General features: G+C 44.4%; 1 protein-coding gene across 1 annotated transcript in view; it reads left to right on the forward strand.

The window, feature by feature from the left end:
* Positions 1-21,229, forward strand: part of LOC310854387 (plakophilin-4-like) — a gene marked incomplete at its 5' end in the record, with an annotated part of 79,689 nt that overhangs the window by 20,686 nt on the left and 37,774 nt on the right. Inside the window, 5 exons of the mRNA XM_083758995.1 lie at positions 2,554-2,588; positions 4,401-4,523; positions 12,122-12,261; positions 13,452-13,655; positions 14,565-14,853. Of these exons, the coding sequence (XP_083615121.1) occupies positions 2,554-2,588; positions 4,401-4,523; positions 12,122-12,261; positions 13,452-13,655; positions 14,565-14,853 (791 nt within the window). The remainder of the gene's footprint in view (positions 1-2,553; positions 2,589-4,400; positions 4,524-12,121; positions 12,262-13,451; positions 13,656-14,564; positions 14,854-21,229) is intronic.

A 21,229-nucleotide genomic window follows, 5' to 3' on the forward strand; every position in this document is an offset into this window, starting at 1 on the left:
TATTGTTTAGGCCTCTACAGTAGGTTCTTGGTTTATCTAGAATCTTAGTTTGCAGTGACTCAGTTGCTCTACACTGTTTCTCTGCATTCTGTGGACTGTGCTTATTGTAATTGTAACCCAGCCAACATGGCAACCCGCAAATGGCAACCCATGTCAACTGTCAACCAAGGCAGTATAAAGGTGACATCAGTTCCTACACTCCCCACTCCCACTTCCACCAATGCAAGATGGCCGAAATGTTTGGCAGCAGCATGGCAGCAGCAGCAGCAGCAGCAGCAGCAGCAGGTTCCTGTTCATGACAATCTTTGGTTACTCTTCGGTCAGGTTTTTTGTGTCCTTGAAAGGAAACCTTTGGATGGTTCTGGTACCGGCTGGTACCTGGACCTGGCGAGCCGACCCGGACCTCGACACCCCCCTCCCTCCACAAATGTGGTAACCCAGTTCTCCCCCCTGGAGACAGCCTGACAGGGGGGTAACAGGCAACAGCCTCCGCTAAATGTTTACATTTGTAAGCACTTTCATGACACTACATTTCATGTAGAAATATCGTACTGTACTTTTAACTCGAGACTCCTGGGACTCAAACCTCCAAATATATTGTATGAAATTACCACTTCAGCCTTATTTCAAATACAGTGAAACTAGGTGACAATGCACACCGTGAGCTTGTAGATTGGCTATTTTCACTATTTTCTAAACTTTCATGTGCTAAATTTCAATAGGTCTTCTACAAGCAATGCATTGCTATTCAAAAGAAAATGTACTTTGGAATGTCTACTTTGTATACTCTAGTATTTACTTGAGTGTAATCTTTGTCTACCACTTCTCATTCACCGCAGCACACTGCTCCTAATGGATCAGTTCAAATGCAGAGTAATCTACCCTGGGGAAATTACTGCATATACAGCACCCTTTAATACCCTTTATTGTCTCCACCAGGCCGAAGGCATGTGGGGAGAGTATGTTTTGCACTCCGTCCGTCCGCGTGTGTGTCCGTGTGTGTGTCCGTGAACAGCTAATCTCGGCCACCGTTAACCCGGTCGATGCCATATTTTGCACACACACTCCCTGGATGCCAACCATGAACCTCTGCCCCAAACTTTCCAGAACGGCCTGTTATAGCGCCACCAGGAGGCCGCTTTGTGCAAAACAAGTTTTTCAATGCCATATTTTGCACACACACTCCCTGGATGCCAACCATGAACCTCTGCCCCAAACTTTCCAGAACGGCCTGTTATAGCGCCACCAGGAGGCCGCTTTGTGCAAAACACGTTTTTGCACAGTACACCTACAGATTTTGTCCAAACATCACGCAAATTGGTACACAGTCTCTCTAGAGCCATTCAACGAAACGGGTCTTTCAGATTTATCAGACTCCATCCTGATTGGTTAAGATTGGCTTCCAAAGTTCACAGGAGTGCTCAGTTTCAAACAAAATGCTGCAAATCATGAACACATCGCGTGATTTCCGTGAAATTGTGCACCCACATTCCCACTAGGCCGAGGACGAAATGCCACATGAACAATTTCAACTCAGCCTCAAGGTGGCGCTATAACTGGCCGAAAAGTGTTTTTACCTCTAACTGCACGGATCTGTGGATAACCTGGTGGAGACCTGTGCCCGGAAGGGCACTTTTTCTAGTATTATATTATATATTCATAGACTGGGAGTCATTAAAGCAATCATTATAATTTATAATTCATGTAATATCCTCGTAATTTCATATCTTTAATGGCTCAACTTACAGAACGCAATCCCCTTTTTCCCAGAGAAAAGTGGTTGACTTCATAAACGGTACCTGTGTCTGGGGCGAACATTCTGTGAAAATAGCCGATAAATCCCCCCCCCGGCCCCTTGTTGTAATGCAAAGATGATTAAACACTTTGCTCATTTTCAACCTCAAAGGCCTCAAAAGCAGCCTTTTTTAAAGACTCGTCAAGAGGGGGATAGTTAAAGGAGCACTTTGCCAGTTCTCAACCAATCCTTTTTCGGTTTGAGGTCAGATGTAGAGTTGCTGCCCGGCTCCATATATGCAGATCTACAGTAGGTGATGATCCAGTCTTCTCCATGTATTTGCTATCCACGGTTTGACGAGGTCAGTGTCGTGGTCTATGGTGGTGTGACGTGTCACGAGGCGTGATTGCGCTGACAACAGACGGGTTTTGCAGGTTTTCATGGTAATCTGCGACCTACGGTACGGTCACAATAAATACAATTAACAGTGTTTTTCCAATTATTTGGGGGCCACTTGCAATATCCTCATCGGTAACCGGAAGGCTCGCCTTAAAACACGCTCGCCCTCGTTTTCTGCCGACCGCTCAGTGGGGTGGTTCTTGTATGGTTAGAAATATACGTTTAGGGTTAAGCTTAGGTTTTGGCACCGTTTTACTGAGATTAAGTTTAGGTTTAGGCATAGTTGACTGAGGTTACGCTTAGGTATTCTTCTCACCGGCCCACAGGTTTCGAACCACTGATGTAATCTCTAATGTGATTTCACTCTCTCTTTTTTCTCTCTCTCTCTCTCTCTCTCTCTCTCTCTCTCTCACATCCAGCTCATCAGAGAAGTCTTTCGCATGGAGATCTGCAGGTAGGATTTCATATCGTTGCTGTTGATCTACAAGCTCAGCTTGTAGCTTGTGCTGTCGACACTCTTTTAATAGTAGTGGTGAGTCACGACTATTATGAGTCGTGACATGAAATTATCATATCGTTCATCAGCATGGACCTCTCTCTGAGAACCACTGGTCTAGACGATGATGTCATGGGGTGTATTTCATTTCATGAAAGTCACTCCACCACAACATTATTTTACTTTAAGTGACATTAAATTCAATTACAGCCTGCTGATACAGTAAGTAAAAGACATCATGCAGGAGCCTTTTACATTTGATTGTCAAAACGGCAATAGTTTTTGTCAGCAGCTGTTCAATTATTCAAATGGCAGCTCTCTCATCTTGGAGTGAAAACTCTTTGCATGCACATCACATATATGTAATGTAATTTCATTGCAGCAGGATGTCATGGAACCATAATGGAGACAGTCACTTAGCCCACAAAGATTTTACATTTAAAATATGATTTATGATGATGTCGTGGAGAAACCTTGCACTCCATATTTCATATTTTTTATTAATCTATTATAAAGTCTATTTTAGGTGAAGCAAAAGTGACAAAAAAATGTGGCGATCTTCAAGCTTAAAATGAAGTGAAAACCACAACAATATTATGATATCTAGTATTTTTATTTTTGTTGCAATATGATCGCCACGATATTGCTATATCGATGTAATATCGATAGATTTCTGAGCACTATTAACCCATTCTGACCGGGCACCCATTTTGGTGTTGGCATCATGTTGTGCTTTAGCTATTGAAAAATAGCAGATCTACAAGCTCATATCGCGCCACCGAGTGGCGCGATACGAGCTTGTAGGTCTGCTATTTTTGAAAAAAATCGAAGAACGACTGACATTTTTAGAATCTGATCTCAGGTCAGAATGGGTTAATCAGACCAGTGTGTGTCCAGTGGAAACCTCGTATGAATCTGATCTCAGGTCACCCCGCTGAAGGGCTGCGTGCTCTGAGGTCATGTATGAAAGGCACGTGAATTGGAGCCATTTGCTATTCTGTCAGAAGCCACTGTGCGCCGTTCCTTTGGTCCATTACTCACGTCCACCTTCCTATAACTGTACGGAACACTTCATAAAGTCACATATTATGGCCGGAGGATGAATATATGAGGTCGTGCAGAGTTGATATTATGTATTCCACCCTGATCCGTCTTTGCATAAAAAGGGATACCAAATGAAAATAACTCCCAGGCTTTATCGTGGCATTTTATGCATCATGTAAAATTCACAGCTAGGTTGGTTTCATGCCATTTATTTCCATTGGAGGAGGAAGTACTTATTTTTACCTAAGTAAAAGCACAATATAAAACTACGATGTCAGTAGTAAAAGTGTATTCACATTTTACTTGAGTAAAAAGTACTAAAGTAGTGGCTTCTAAACCTACTTGAGTAAAAAGTACTAAAGTAGTGGCTTCTAAATCTACACCCTCCGCGCCATTGGCGTAGATCTAGAGTTGATATTATGCATTCTGCCCTAACCCATTCTGACCGGGCACCCATTTTGGTGTCAGCATCATGTTATGCTTTAGCTATTGAAAAATAGCAGATCTACAAGCTCATATCGCGCCACCGAGTGGCGCGATACGAGCTTGTAGGTCTGCTATTTTTGAAAAATCGAAGAGCGACTGACATTTTTAGAATCTGATCTCAGGTCAGAATGGGTTCATCAGACCAGTGTGTGTCCGGCGGAAACCTCGTATGAATCTGATCTCGGGTCAGAATAGGTTATACAGTAGTTTTTCATGTCGTCGTTTTTCTCTGCTTGGCAGACGCCGGAGTGGAGCCCCAGGTGGAGGCCATGAAGACGTCCATGTCCCCGTCTCGCCTTCTTCAGGGGGAGGATGGCCTGTACCCCCCCGAACCGGAGCGAGGCTCCCTGCACGGCAGCGAGGGTACGTCCTGCGTGGGGAGCGCAACTTTAACCCATTCTGACCTGAGATCAGATTCATACGAGGTTTCCGCCGGACACACACTGGTCCTGATGAACCCATTCTGACCTGAGATCAGATTCTAAAAATGTCAGTCGTTCTTCGATTAAAAATAAAAAAATAGCAGACCTACAAGCTCGTATCGCGCCACTCGGTGGCGCGATACGAGCTTGTAGATCTGCTATTTTTCAATAGCTAAAGCATAACATGATGCCAACACCAAAATGGGTGCCCGGTCAGAATGGGTTAACGTGGATTTGTTTCAAATGGAATTCTGGAAACCATAGTTATTTCTTCATTTGTTAGCAGTTTTTTACCTGTTTTGAGGGGTGCTACTGCTAGCCTCCAATACGTGGCTTTGAAGATTTACGTCATGTGGCAGAGAAGGACTCTGGACTTTAATGTTTGTTTAGGGCGGTAAGATAACGTAAGACGTCATGTGGCCGATATAAATACATCTTGCAACACATTTTGTTTCATACAAGAAACAAGCCATTGATGCATAAAGTAAAGAAACAGTACAACTGTAACCAATGTGGATAAAGCTTCACAAGAAACAGTGACTTGAAACGGCGGCGGAGAATTCATAGAAGAATTGATCCGGATTCTTAGCTGCCATCTGGTCATGTAGCAGCCAAGACTACGGACCCAGTGACATACAAAAGCAAAAGTGGCGCCCCTCACTTCACACAAGTGTGATTTTTCCATGTTTACTTGCCTTTTAAGTAGACACAGAATATTCATCTTCAATTTACAATTACAATTTACAATTTAGGCATTTAGCAGACGCTCTTAATCCAGAGCGACTTACATTAAGCAAGAACAAAAAAGCATTTATCATAAAACTAAACATGCGTAAGCTAAGAAAGTAACAGTGGAATATCTATATTATGAGACTATACATATAAACTACATATATATATACTACTATGCTATACATATGTACTATGGCGTGCTATGACTATATACAATGCAATTATAGTGCTGTCTACATAACATGCTATAAGTCTGTATCAGATGCTATCTAAGGCCTCTTTTAGACGCGTCAAAGTCCCGTTGCGTTCTCATTTTTTCTTACCGTTTACACGAGAACGCACACGTTATGATATAATGTGCTATTATGCTATACTGTCGCTAGGTGGCGATAACGGGCTGCCAAATAGACAGGTCACCCACGTACGAGAAGAAGAACTCCTTCACGCAAGCCTGCGCAACACTGCTCTGGGCAGCGCCACGGGATGGTTATATATATTATAATACATTAGGCTACATAAACGCTGCTGCCGCGGCTGCCGTCTATCACAAGGCTTTTTATTTACATCATGGTTTTACATTCAACATCGCTGATGAGCAGCACTTTGTAGGCGAGGAGGGAGGCTTGTTCAGGAACTCCATTATATCATAATGATATTGCTCTGCATCAATGTAATAAACATATGCGCTGTGAGCCAACGTGAGCCATGATGTCATAAGTTTTGCGGATTCACCGTTTTGCCTGTTTATATGGAGACCATATAGGAAACGGTGTTCTCAAAGATTTCCACTCTGGGAGGCGGTTTCACTTCGTTGCGTTTTCACCTCCAGAGAACACGGTTCTCGTCTAAATGACAGCAGCAAACGATACTTTATTTTGACGTTTTATATGAACACCATCCTCGTGTAAATAGCACCTAAGTCTACAGAAATGCTATCTAAGGGGGTAGGGTAAGTGCTATGGGCCATGATGGAGTCTGAAAAGGTGGGTTTTCAGACTACGGCGGAAGATTGGGAGTGATGCTGCAGTTCTGACTGCAATGGGAAGTGCATTCCACAGCTTTGGAGCCAGAAGGGAGAAGAGTTTGGGACGTGTGGAGCGTTGTCCCGGCGTTTTTTGTGAGGGTACTTCCAGCTTCCCTGCGTTGGCTGATCTGAGTGCGCGGGAGGGTTTGTAGGGTTCAATCATACTTGCAAGATACGGGGGAGCCATACCTTTGGTTGCCTTGAATGCCAGCATCAGAGTTTTGTATTCTGTGCGGGCATTCACTATGATTGCATCCCTGACGGTTGATAGAGAGCCATTTGCTGCGTGAATGAATGAGTGACTTGAAAGGCCTTTACACAGCAGGAGGGGGACATGACGAATAAACAGTGCAAAAATGCACCGTGGGCCTTGAAGATGTTGCAATATAACAATATAACGAATTAATATAAATGAGTTTTCGTTGTCATAACCGATAATTATGAACTTAATGCCATTGAACGCTTGCCACCCATCGGACCACTGCTGTGGTAAACCCATTCTGACCGGGCACCCATTTTGGTGTCGGCATCATGTTATGCTTTAGCTATTTAAAAATAGCAGATCTACAAGCTCATATCGCGCCACCGAGTGGCGCGATACGAGCTTGTAGGTCTGCTATTTTTGAAAAATCGAAGAGCGACTGACATTTTTAGAATCTGATCTCAGGTCAGAATGGGTTCGTCAGACCAGTGTGTGTCCGGCGGAAACCTCGTATGAATCTGATCTCAGGTCAGAATGGGTTAAGTGGTCGGATGGGTAGTTAATGCCTCATTTCGTACAGTACAGATGGATGCCTTTATTCGTAGCTCGGAAAAATCCACCTCGTTACAAATGCAAAATGTGGTTGCTCTATCGATGCGTGATTTTCATACTCTGTGTGGTTGTGTTAGTCCTGACACAAACAAGTTTGAGAAGAAGGATATTTTTGGGTGAATTAATCACACGGAAACACCCACAGTGTTTCACACACTGTAGCGGACCCTTGCCAATACTCAAGCTCCTCAAGCCCGATTTGCAGTGCACTTCGAAAATAGGCGATCCCCTCTGTCCTGAGTTTGAGGTCCATCGGTCGAGTGCAACGCGTATTCTACCGTATGTGTCCTACAGATGTTCGCACACAAGCAGAGATTTATAGTAAGATACGCAATATACTTGCTATCACAATGGGATTCGAGGGTGTCGCGTCGATTCAATGACATCACACTTGTGTGAAGTGAGGGCCACCCACTGTATTAATATCGGCCACATGTCATCTTATATCGTCATTTAGTGCCCTAAACAAATAAGACCCTAAACAAACAAGTCCATATAGTCCTTTGCTGCAAATTATTTACGTCATAAGAAGCTCTAACCAAACATTTCAAATCCAATAGACTTGGCTGCTATATGACGTCATCTTCAAACACCATGCATTGGAGGGGATAGCCCCTCAAAAAAAGAACTATTCGATTAATCAAAAACAATTTAATTGCTAAGAAAATAGTTGCAGCCCTGAGAATGATGCACAGCGAACAGAATGGTGGGAACGCTCTGATAGTCCTTCACTCCACTAAATCACATCAAGTCTGAGTATAATCCTTCGTTCTCCGTCTATCCGACAGTCTGGGTTTACTACTACAACCCCTCTCTGATGAGAATGTTAAACTTAGCTGATCAGTCAGTGTTGCGTTCCAGGCACGTACTCTATGCAGGTCCAGCATTCACATCAACACAGAGCACAGTAGGAAGTAAGAAGTCTCCGGGAAATTCTTAGGTTACCATTGACTAATTCCTTAACCCATTCTGACCTGAGATCAGATCAAAAAATGTCTTCTACATCCTGACAGTTTTCTGAAAAATCCATGTTTTTATGTCAGTCGTTCTTCGATTTTTCAAAAATAGCAGACCTACAAGCTCGTAGCGCGCCACTCGGTGGCGCGCTATGAGCTTGTAGATCTGCTATTTTTCAATAGCTAAAGCATAGCATAATGCTAACACCAAAAGGGGTTCTCGCCCAAAATGGGTTGAAGGCATTTGAGGTGTGATGTGGACACTTTCCATGTGAGATCGATGTGAGATTTCTACTATTTCTAGGCATCAAACTAATAATGATAATAATACATTTTATTTATAAGGCACTTTTCAGGGCACTCAAGGTCGCCGTACAACAAGTTAAAAACAGTTGACACAAAAGCAAAAGCAGACAATAAAGTATAGCTTGCAGCGGAAAACACAGATAAATCACAGGCCTGCCTAAACAGGTGGGTTTTGAGGTGGGTTTGAAATGAGGCGATTGAGTCCATGTCAGGGGGGAGGGAGTTCCAGAGGTGAGGGGCAGAGCGGCTGAAAGCTCTTGACCCCATGGTGGACAGACCATATATCTATTATATATTTTAAATGCAAGCCTGTAATGTACAGTATGCAGGGATGGAATAAGTACTCGTGTTTTGTACTTTCGTAGTGAAAGCATCAATACCCTATTGTAGACATAGTCTGTTACAAGTACACATTTCTGTATTAAAAATGTACTTGAGTAAAAGTAGTGGAGTAAAATGGCGCAGGTTGATCTGAATAAATCTGGGCAGAGTTCTGCTCTGGCATGCAGGGTGTGTGTGTGTGTGTGTGTGTGTGTGTGTACAGGTTGCCAGGGACCGGGCCAAAGGTGGCGGAGATTAGCTGCAGGTCACAGACAGATGGAAGGACACACGGATGTGTAGATGGACAGGGAGCAAAACATAGTCTCCCCGTGCCTTCGGCCTGGTGGAGACATTAACAACAGAGCTATAGCAGAACCACAAATGAAACACAATTGCTAGCTTAGAGTTAGCAGCACCGCATTTGGAAGGGGCTATGCTCAACAAAATTCAATAATTGAACGGTAAAACAAAATGCTAAAATGAGTTTATGCAGACGAGAAAACCAGACACAAGCGCATAATAAAATCCTCAGTGACAACCATTTCTACCTCAGAGATTGTACAGGAATCCTGCCAGCATCACCACCATCGTTGCTTTTAAACATTTGCATATATCTTGCTTGTCGAGTAAAAAATGGCGATAAGGAAGGGATATATGTGCATGAATTATGGAAGCAAACAGGCAATTTTTTTTTGAAATGGTGGCCTACTTTCACTCAGAGAGAGAGAGAGAGAGCTTATTTAAGATGAAGCGTGAGGGAGGTCATTAATCATTAACTATAGTCTCTTCTTCCATATAAAGTTTAGTTCCGAATATAAATGAGCCCGGCGAGGAAAAGTGTTTAAGCAGAGACAGCCTCAAGATCTTTCATCTGAGCGCTACTGGGTTTAACTTTGAAAGTGAGTCAAATGGTTTTTTTGTCTTGCACTCCCTGGAGTGTCATTTAGGCTGGAGTGTGGCCAAACAGTGCCTAAGTAAAGCGTTTAATTAGTATTAAAAAACATTAGGCTAAGAACAGCTTTGGGATAATGAAACTAAGTAGAGCGATGACTGGTGGAAGAAATACTCAGGTTTATTTTTTACATAACATAAGACCTGAGACCAGATTCTACAAAAAAATTCTTCTAAATCCTGACGTATCAGTCGTGCTTAAACTATTTCATGCCAAGGAACATTCATCAAACAAGATTTTTCTCAATAAAAATAAATAAATAGCAGATGTCTGCTATTTTTGAGAACCACTGTTTTCTGAAAACCTTGCTAAAATATAAAATGATGCCTTCCCGGTTTTGCGTCCGGGTAGCTCAGTCGGTATAGAGCTCTCGTTTGATTGTTGTCATTCCATACAAGTACAGAACGAAATTTGATTACCACAGGTCCTGGTCAGGCATAAAATAAGTAAAATACAGTACGTCTAAAAACACTAAATATAATTAAAAACCTATAGTGCAAAAAAAGCATTTGCACAACCCACTGATATCGCACGTGCCCATAAAAAGCAGCAGCACTAAAAACAGCATTAAAAAGAAACAGTTCATGTGTCACGGCTCAAGTTCATATAGTGCAGAGTTCATGTGTAATTAAACAGATCACTAGTGCAAAAGGTCACAGTTCAGGGGTCTAGAGTTCATGATTCTCACAGCTGCAGGGAAGAAGCGGTTTTTCTTCCTGCATGGTGGTGCTGGCCTTAATACTGCGCAGCCTCCTGCCACGAAGGGAGGGGGACGAACAGACCGTGTGCAGGGTGGGTGGCAAACTGGCATCCTTCATGACGCTGCGGCCTTGTTCCTGCATCTGCTGGTGTAAATGTCACCGAGGGCAGGAAGTGTCATCTTCTTGTAAATGTCATCTTCTGGGCAGACTTCACCGACCGCTGTAGAGCCTTCCTATCTGCCTCAGAGCCGCTACCGTGCCAGACGGTGATGTTAGGATGCTCTCCACTGCACACCTGTAGAACACACACTTTCTGAAGTCCACTATCCTTTCTTTTGTCTTTTTGACATTGATGGAGAGGTTGTTTTGCTCTGCACCACACGCCTGTACTCCACCTCGTTGTTGTTGAAGATTATTAGCCCCACCACTGCTGTGTCATCCGCAAACTTGACAATTATGGTTGCTTGGGTACCTGGCCTTACAGTTATGTCAGCAGGGTGTACAGCAGGGGACTCAGGACACATCCCTAGGGGGGGGAGCCGGTGTTGAGGGTGACGGGAGAAGAGAGGATGTCGCGGATCTTCACAGTCTGTGGCCTGTTTGTCAAGAAGTTCCAAGATCCAGTTACACACTAGAAAAAGTGCCCTTCCGGGCACAGGTCTCCACCAGGTTATCCACAGATCCGTGCAGTTAGAGGTAAAAACACTTTTCGGCCAGTTATAGCGCCACCTTGAGGCTGAGTTGAAATTGTTCATGTGGCATTTCGTCCTCGGCCTAGTGGGAATGTGGGTGCACAATTTCACGGAAATCACGCAATGTGTTCATGATTTGCAGCATTTTGTTTGAAACTGAGCACTCCTGTGAACTTTGGAAGCCAATCTTAACCAATCAGGATGGAGTCTGATAAATCTGAAAGACCCGTTTCGTTGAATGGCTCTAGAGAGACTGTGTACCAATTTGCGTGATGTTTGGACAAAATGTGTAGGTGTACTGTGCAAAAACTTGTTTTGCACAAAGCGGCCTCCTGGTGGCGCTATAACAGGCCGTTCTGGAAAGTTTGGGGCAGAGGTTCATGGTTGGCATCCAGGGAGTGTGTGTGCAAAATATGGCATCGACCGGGTTAACGGTGGCCGAGATTAGCTGTTCACGGACACACGGACACACGGACACACGGACGGACACACGGACACACGGACGGACGGAGTGCAAAACATACTCTCCCCACATGCCTTCGGCCTGGTGGAGACAATAATGCCAAGAACAGACGGTTTGTTCACTAGGGTCTGTGGGATGATGAAGCCGAACTGAAGTCCAGGATGTCCAGCTGATGGTAGGTGTGGCCTCAGCAATCCATCTCCCGGGGATCTAGCACGTGTGTTACCGGCTGATACCGACAATAAGCCACTCCACGACATACTACTTACCGCTACTTACCGCTTATCCCCGCCCATTCTGGGCGGGGATCCCTTTTGGTGTTTTTAACTAAGCATTATGTTATACTTTAGCTATTGAAAAATAGCAGACCTACAAGCTCATAGCGCGCCACTCGGTGGCGCGCTATGAGCTTGTAGGTCTGCTATTTATGAAAAATGGTGAAAATGCTGCACAAATCTTTGAATATATGTTCTTTCAGAAGACTTTTTTTTATTTCGGGTTAATGTATGGGTTAATGGGGTAAATAAACCTCAATTCATGTCATCAAATGATGTCCTCTCTCTCTCTCTCTCTCTCAGGGTCTGCAGGTCACTCGGGCCAGATGACCTCGTACTCTGACAGTGGCTACCAGGACAGCAGCATGGGTTACTATAGCAACCAGAACGTGGTGAGGTCCGAGCCTCGCGCGCTGTCTAGAAGCCCCCGTGCCGAGGGACAGGTTGTTGTTTTCTCTTCTCTCTTTTGCAGTCATTCAACTTTTATTCAAAATTCGCAGAGATTACGCATAGATAATAAATGACATAAGAACAACTAAGAAAGACAAATCTTGACAGCAATCGCGTGCAGGTAATTAAAGGTATATTCAGTGATTTCACTTAATTCAAATATCACTTATTTTTTTGTTTTGTTGTGATAATCCTCCCTACTATAGAGTGTGCTGACCATATAAGGAGTTCCTCCCTGTCCCCAGTTAACCCCTGGGGGTCAAAAAACCTTAGGTTTCGTTTTTTACTCTCTATCCTGATTGGACGAAAGGCTGGGTCCCACAGCCAAAAACGAAACCTAAGGTTTTTTGAGTGAAATCACTGAATATACCTTTAAGTATATTGGCCTAAAATGCGGCCAATAGGTACTAGTTTAAGATCTTGTTGCAAGAGGTCTATTATAAGAGCTGGAGAGAGACTGGGGGAACCCTATTACCAAACAAAACTATTAATGGTTGCTATTTACAGGAGCCATTTAAAGACATTCAGCTTCCGGTCTAAAACGGAAGGCTGTGTGCTTCTGAACCAATCAGAGCGTTGCATCCCTTCTGGCTATGGGTTGTATAACTCTGCGAACACTGGAGTAGTTTGTTTACAAAACATTACAAGTCAGATGCCCATTTAAACCCTCGTCCTCGTCTCATCGGTTTCACACCGATGTTGACCTGAAGGTCAAATTTTCTTTTTCTTTTATTTTTTTCCCCCCCGTTGGTTTTAGTTATCTATAATAACCTGCAGCCTCAACCCTCCCCCCATCTCTATCTCTCTGCCCCCTCCTCCTCCTCTATCTCTCTCTCTCTCCCCTCCTCCTCTATCTCTCTCTCTCTCCCCTCCTCTCCTCCTCATACCTCCTCTATCTCTCTCTCTCTCCCCTCCTCCTCTATCTCTCTCTCTCTCCCCTCCTCCTCTATCTCTCTCTCTCTCCCCTCCTCTCCTCCTCATACCTCCTCTATCTCTCTCTCTCTCCCCTCCTCCTCTATCTCTCTCTCTCTCTCCCCTCCTCCTCTATCTCTCTCTCTCTCCCCTCCTCTCCTCCTCATACCTCCTCTATCTCTCTCTCTCTCCCCTCCTCCTCTATCTCTCTCTCTCTCCCCTCCTCTCCTCCTCATACCTCCTCATCTCTCCTCTCTCTCTCTCTCTCTAGGCATCAGGTCGCATGTTGAGGAGGATGGCCTCCCTGCCCTCCCGGAGTCAGTCCCCGGGCGGCGCCACCACCACCGCCTCCCCCTCGCGCGCCTCCCTGCGCACGTCGCAGGGCAGCACCTCCTACGGCTCCCCCATCCTGTCCGAGCCCAAGCCCCTCGTCTCCGTGTTCCCCGGCACCTCCATGCCTCCCTCCTCCTCCCAGGTGACACAAAAACGACTGTGCTTTTAGTCCGACGACACCGAGCGGGTGGTCCAGATGGTCCAAACGGACCCATATGAGTTTTCTGAAATGCCTATGTTTCTATGTCAGCGGTTCTCACAATATTTCACGTCACGGAGCCCCAGATTTATCTGTATTTGGCCGCGACCCCCATCTGAAAATGTGTTGTTCCGGCGACCCCCCCAGAAGAAAAGATTTAAGTTAAAAACGTTCGCTCTGAAAGAATATAATATTCAAAGATTTGCGCCACATTATTACGATTTTTCAAAAATAGCAGATCTACAAGTTCGCAGTGTTCTAATTTGCATAACATTGCTGAGTACTACCTTGAGTACCATTGTATACTTCAATGTGACCAAACATGTATTAACCCATTCCTGACCTGAGATCAGATTCACACGAGGTTTCCACTGGTCTGATTAACCCATTCTGACCTGAGATCAGATTCTAAAAATGTCAGTCGTTCTTCGATTAAAAAAAAAATAGCAGACCTACAAGCTCGTATCGCGCCACTCGGTGGCGCGATATGAGCTTGTAGATCTGCTATTTTTCAATAGCTAAAGCATAACATGATGCCGACACCAAAATGGGTGCCCGTTCAGAATGGGTTAAATATAAATTTGTGCTTTTCACTTATTATTTGACAGCTATCAGTTACTTTGCAGTATTAATGCTAAACTTGCATTTAGCACTTTAGCCCTATTTTGCACTTACTTTGACCCATTGTGAGCTTGTATTGTACATTGTGGCTATTTTAGAAAAAAAGTTGACAAATACATATAGTATAATTATTTTAATGCCAAATTGCCAATACTCTTGTACCTTTAGTCAAGTGAAATTGTGAATACAGCTGGTCCTTCCACACAATAACCTAACATATTTCATCACCAGGGCTGTGCCTCTCCCACCTCCTCCGACTCCCCCACCAACGGGCATCACCACCACCAGCAGCGCCAACAGGCCCTGGCGCCGGGCAGCGGCCGCAGGCTGAGCTCCACCCTCTCCCTGGAGGAGGGGCGTGGCTCGGCGGGGTCTCCGCCCTCCCTGCGCACGGGCATGACGGCGGTGCCGCAGCACTACGGCTCCACGCTGCCGCGGCAGAGCCAGCCGCTGGCGTACGGCGCCGACCCGTACGGGCTGTACCAGCGGAGCGCCCTGCCCAGACCCGACAGTCTCATAGGTCAGTGTTTTCTCACACGTTTTCTTTATCGGCGGCTTGCGGGGCTTGATGATCAATGATCTGACTCGTGGTCTAGTAATGATGTAGTGGCGAGGTTTTCATGAATGGCTGGCCTCTAAGCCAATGGGAGACTAAGCCCGCTCTCCTCTCCCCCTCTGCACCATGACTCATACGAGGTTTCCGCCGGACACACACTGGTCTGATGAACCCATTCTGACCTGAGATCAGATTCTAGAAATGTCAGTCGCTTCAAAAATAGCAGACCTACAAGCTCGTATCGCGCCACTCGGTGGCGCGATATGAGCTTGTAGATCTGCTATTTTTAAATAGCTAAAGCATAACATGATGCCGACACCAAAATGGGTGCCCGGTCAGAATGGGCTAGAGACTGCAAACGCGACTTGTACAATATGCAAGAGGAAGGAACGCAAGCCGATATAATAATGACTTGAGTCATTTCGTGTTTTTTTTGCTTCAGCCCCCTATTACCCAGCTATAATATTTTGTTTTGATCCGCAAGATCGACCCTGATCAAACCTGTGAAGTTTTCTAAGGCTTAAAAAACTGCAAGAGCTCAGTTTGATATTTCTTCTGCTATTTGTTTTTACAACATCTGCAGTTTACAACTCTAATAAATGACAACTAGTGGAACCTAGGAGTCCTCTACACGACACTACCCTCTACAGTAAATAGATGGGTCTTTAACATGCCTTTAAAAGTCCCCAAGGCAGGGCTGCCAACAGCCTTGGATCCTGCACAGGGTCTCCTTTTTCATTTCAACACTTTTGGACATACAAGGTTTCCACCCGACATGGACGATCGCACAAAGACAACAGGGATTACAGCAGGGATCCTATCTATTATTGTTATTATTGTTGGCGTCAAAGCCCTGCTGACGCAGAGGTTTATCATTCATCATCATTACATTAAGCCTGCTCCACTAACCCATATAACCCTGCTGTGTGTGTGTGTGTGTGTGCGTGTGTGTGTGTGTGTGTGTGTGTGTGTGTGTGTGTGTGTGCGTGTGTGTGTGCGTGCGTGCGTGCCTGCGAGCGTGCATGCACTGTATAGCAATATGTGTGCATCTTTGCATGTGAGATAAGTGCAGTGAAGTGAAAGAAAGCTCATATTCACAAAGCAGTGTGCGCTAACACACACAGCCTCTTGCATGCTAAAATACAGCACATGAATGATGCAATGGATTGTCACGGATGACGCAAAGGAAAAGAAGCAGTCACATGTAAAAAAATGTAAAAATGCATTCCATCAAACCCACAGTCTTCCTCCCATGCAGTGCAAAGCGAGGAGGTTTAGAATGTGTACTTGTGACCTCTCCTTTATATACTTCCTAGGATTAGCAATTACCAACCCAGTTGTTCTTCTCAATACCCCCCAATGGGTTCTATGCACACAGAATAAATTCCCGGGCCCCTCCCCTACTTCCTTCACAGGCAGGGGCAGACTAGACCACGCAATTGCGTGGCGCCCCGAGGCGGGGGGGGCCCACCGCCTGGGCGCAGATGGTGCCCCCAGATTGTTAAATCCACAGGTGTTACCGATGATGCTAATGCTCTGTTCCATGTAGTGGTTCTCAAACCTTTTAATTTCAAGCACCGCCATAACATCCGGAGAGTGTGCAAATGGAACCAAATGGACCCTTACCGGTCCACTCTCAGAGTTACACGCCCGTACGCAACCCCACTCAAGGACACTTTGAGAGACCCACTGGTGTAGCGGAGTGTTTCCAGTGAGCCAACATGCACAATAGCAGCACCCTGACTCTGTTTGACCAGAATGGAACAGGGCCTTCATTAGTATCATCCATATAGCTATACAGTATGACGACCTACTGTACTGTACCGATGCGTTAACACTAGGTCTGGGACTTGATTAATTGCTGATTCATTGAGATTAATTAATGACAGAAACAAGGCAATGAAAAGAATTAACGCATTTTAATTGTGCATAGTTTCTTGCACCACAGAACCTTCCTCACTGGAAGTCGTACCTATCATACCAGTGCATGCAATGGGAGACTTTGATGAATTGAACAATGTGGACCCTGTTGTAAACAAGTGTAATGCTTAATTGGGTCGTCCACTCACAGTTAACAGTCTTTGTATTGAGTTTGTGCTTAAAATGTACTGTAAATTCTACAAACTGTTAATAAATATTTCAATCAATCAAAAAAAGATGAAGCCGGGCGATCACACCGCTTTGCTTGGCCCAGTGGATGGGAAATTTAGATTTAAAAAAAACTCACTCATTGATTCACTCGTATACCAAAATAAAATAAAAATGCTTCTCAGGTCGAATATTTGATATGTGATTAATTGCGATTAATTAATTGCAGTGATTCAAATTAATTAGTCTATAATCTAGACTAATTAATTTTAATCTTTGCAATTAATTAATATATATATATTTATTTTTATCTAGACTCTAGATAAAAAAATAATAATGGAGTCCCAGCCCTAGTTACCACCTTTAACCCAGACCTGCAGGCCAATTCTACAACATCGGTATAGTTCTCACAATTATATGATTTTTAATAGCATATTTACAAGCTTGTACATCTGCTGTTTTTGAATAGCCATCTAAAATGACACGGACGCTTTCCCGGTTTTAATGGTTTAAACCTTAACCCATTCTGACCGGGCATCCATTTTGGTGTCAGCATCATGTTATGCTTTAGCTATTGAAAAATAGCAGATCTACAAGCTCATATCGCGCCACCTAGTGGCGCGATACGAGCTTGTAGGTCTGCTATTTTTGAAGAAAATCGAAGAACAACTGACATTTTTAGAATCTGATCTCAGGTCAGAATGGGTTGATCAGACCAGTGTGTTGTCCAGTGGAAACCTCGTTTAGAATCTGATCTCAGGTCAGAATGGTTTAAACCTTAAGTCTGGCCTCGTCATTGGGCCGGGACTGCAGGGCATTCTGCCGGAGCGCGCCGGTGAAATTGAGTTCGGCGATAAGGTCAACATTCAGGATGTCTTCAGAGCTGCCGGGGGGAATGCAACGGGAACACGCGCTGCAGAGAATAACGTCTTCTGCCAATAACCTAACCTGACTCCGCCTCCTCCCGCTCCCATCTGGTCCCTCTCGGGGCCGCTAGAGGCGGGATCAACGCCATACTGATGACGTATTGAAGCGCTGCCACAGTGCAAAATGTAAACACAACCTAACTGGTCTACAACTCGAAATGATTATGGAGATATCATCGTTTTGGTCCCGCTGCTTCCGGGTTTATCGTTTCTGCTTGAGAGAGAGCCCAGATCCAGGCAGGAGGGGGGGAACTTGTGAACTTGATTAATGCCGCAATCTGGCGGAGTCAGGTTACAAATAACCACCCTCAGATTTAAAAATCACGTTATCTACTGTAAGTAAGGAACACATTTCTGTGTTCTCGTCTTCTCCCTTTCTGAAAAACAAGAAAAAAAGTTGACTCTTGCCTGTGTCTTGCATATGTCCGGGTAGCTCTCGCCTTTCGACCACAAGTTCACAGGTTCCCGTGCACCGCCAACTCAGCAAATGAGTAGCGCGGCTTGGTGCAGCAAGTCGTGCGGGAAGTAATCTCCCATCTCCCAGTGGTCTAACACATTGTAACGGGGATAGACTCCCGCGTGTTACCGGCTTACTATACCTACTTCTTGCGCCAAAACAATGTTGCCCTCCCACGTTACACGTATGAACCTGTAATGTGATAATAAAGTAGATTTGTCGATTATTAGCTGACACGAGTGGAGGGAACACCTGTACACGCGTTAGGTCATCGGCTGCTGCTCAGAGTCGGCACACTTGTTGGCTTGCGGTTCGACTCGGCGCGCCTCGACGGCGTCAAACTCAAAACAACTGGTTTGGCAGTGCATGCAAACGCGCAGTAGTCTCACTGTTTATCCCATTCTGACCTGAGATCAGATTCATACGAGGTTTCCGCCGGACACACACTGGTCTGATTAACCCATTCTGACCTGAGATCAGATTCTAAAAATGTCAGTCGCTCTTCGATTTTTCAAAAATAGCAGACCTACAAGCTCGTATCGCGACACTCGGTGGCGCGATATGAGCTTGTAGATCTGCTATTTTTCAATAGCTAAAGCATAACATGATGCTGACACCAAAATGGGTGCCCGGTCAGAATGGGTTATATAGAAATCACTATGCTTATGTTAACAATTAGCCTATATCATATCATTTGTGGTAATATATCATTTAATTTTCACCCAAAGCTAAATTATCCCATTAGCTACACAGTAACACACATCCCCAGTGCACAAATGGATCCGTAAGGGTCCATTTGGTTGCATTTGGGGATGGTTTCTCATAGTGAAAGGCAAACTGGGTATTTTCTTACAGTGTAGCCTAGACTCTCCAGGTCAGCGCTTTTAATGAGATTTACAGAGACGTTTTTGTGCAAATTGATCAAGGATGACACGGTGGCGGTGGTGTCAGGCTCTGCTAGCCGCCGCTATTGAGTTTCAAAGTCAAAACAACGGAACACAAAGCATTAATTGATATCGATTAAGTGGGTCTCAGAGTTTGTTTAAGGACACTTAAAAAAAGACAATAGCAACTGTCAGTGGAGGACAAGGATTGAAATTTACTTGGTAACACTGTACTTAAAGGTCGGGTCTATAATGAATTATAATCACATTTATAATGCATTATAATGCTCTCATTATAATTATGCCCAACAACTTATAACAAGGTTCATGAAGTAAAAAAATCCCGCAAATCGTTACACACCATCTCTATGGTCAAGTGTTCAAGACGGATCTGTCCGATATTTCATATTCCATCCTAATTGGCTAACGTTTGCTTTCAAAGTTTGCAGGATTGGCCCGTTTTGAACAAAAAGCTTCAAATCATGAACGCAGCGTGCAATTTACGTGAAATCTTCCACAGGCTTTCCTACTAGGCTGAGGAATCTATCCCACCCTTTTCACATTGGGATGTTATAGCGCCACCAACAGGTGGATTTTTGCCAAGCACATTTTTGGAACAAAATGCCTCAAATAATCCAATTTCCATCCAAGGCGTATAAGAAATGTCACCCTTTTCACATTGGCCTATTATAGCGCCACCAGGAGGCCACAACCTGACCTGCCCTGGTGGAGACCTGTGCCCCGGTGGAGACCTTTTCTAGTTATTATTGTTATTTTTTACAATGAGTAATTATGGTCCATTAGTCACAATTAATGTCAGGGATTATTATATGAACATTTTGGAAAGTTTCCATCTACTGCAAGTTGATTTAAATACTGTAATGGATTGTTTTTGCGCTACCAATTTACCAAATGCTTCAACAATTAACTGGTGGAACTAATTTACAGTATAGGCACGTCTGCAGACAGAAACAAACGACAACAAAAAGATTTGTTTTCGATATGAACTAAAGGTTTCCAAGAGTGAAACTACTGTGCATTCGGGGGACCACTGGGTACACTATTGTTCTATTGTTCTATATACTGCATATATGTCAAACTCAAGGCCCGGGGGCCAAATCAGGCCCGTGAATGAATTATCTTTGGCCCGCGGGATGATATTTAATTAGTATTAGAACTGGCCCTCTGGTATATTGCACGGACTACAATAATACTACAAGTCCCACAATGCACTGCGAGTGCATTGTCACGTATCGAGGGCCCACAAGCGCAAGCGTCTTCTCTTCACTATTGATCAGCAGTGAAAGTATATCACTTGTGGTCAACTTTCAGCTACCCCTCTCCCCAAAAATGGCCCGTGTGTTGAAACACAGTCCGGCCCTCGACTTGTACCAATTTCTTTATTTTGGCCCACTGTGTATTTGAGTTTGACATCCCTGATATACTGTATCCAGTATGCAAGTACATCTTCCAGTACATGCTGTCTTCTATAGATCTCTATTGTGGTTGTGGACACTGGAGAACAACCAAACATAGACTTTCAACCAGGCACAGACAGCTAACAGCGTTCTAATCGGGCACAGAGGGATCATCCTGCAGTTCCTGTGTACATCAGATGTGTGATGTCAGTGGCGTGCACAGACATTTAGAGGGGCAGGTGCTCAAGTGAAAGAAAGGGCACCTTGTGCAGCGCATTTTGGGGGCGGGAACCCATTTTCGTGCTTTAGCTATTGAAAAATAGCAGATCTACAAGCTCATAGAAGCACGCCACCGAGAAGGTCTGCTATTTTTTTTAATCGAAGATCCACTGACATAGAAACATAGCTTTAGATTGTGGGGGCCTAAATAATATAGTAGAAGCGTTTATCATACTATAATTGACCGAATGAGTGTGTGTGTGAGTGAATGTGTGTCCGACCACATTTTATCTCCTCATTATCTCCTCATTGCCTGCACCAATCGCTCCCACTTTTCACACAGGCATT

Source organism: Protomyctophum parallelum, assembly GCF_964188405.1.
Source record: "Protomyctophum parallelum genome assembly, chromosome: 23".
In the NCBI taxonomy this organism is placed as follows: domain Eukaryota; kingdom Metazoa; phylum Chordata; class Actinopteri; order Myctophiformes; family Myctophidae; genus Protomyctophum; species Protomyctophum parallelum.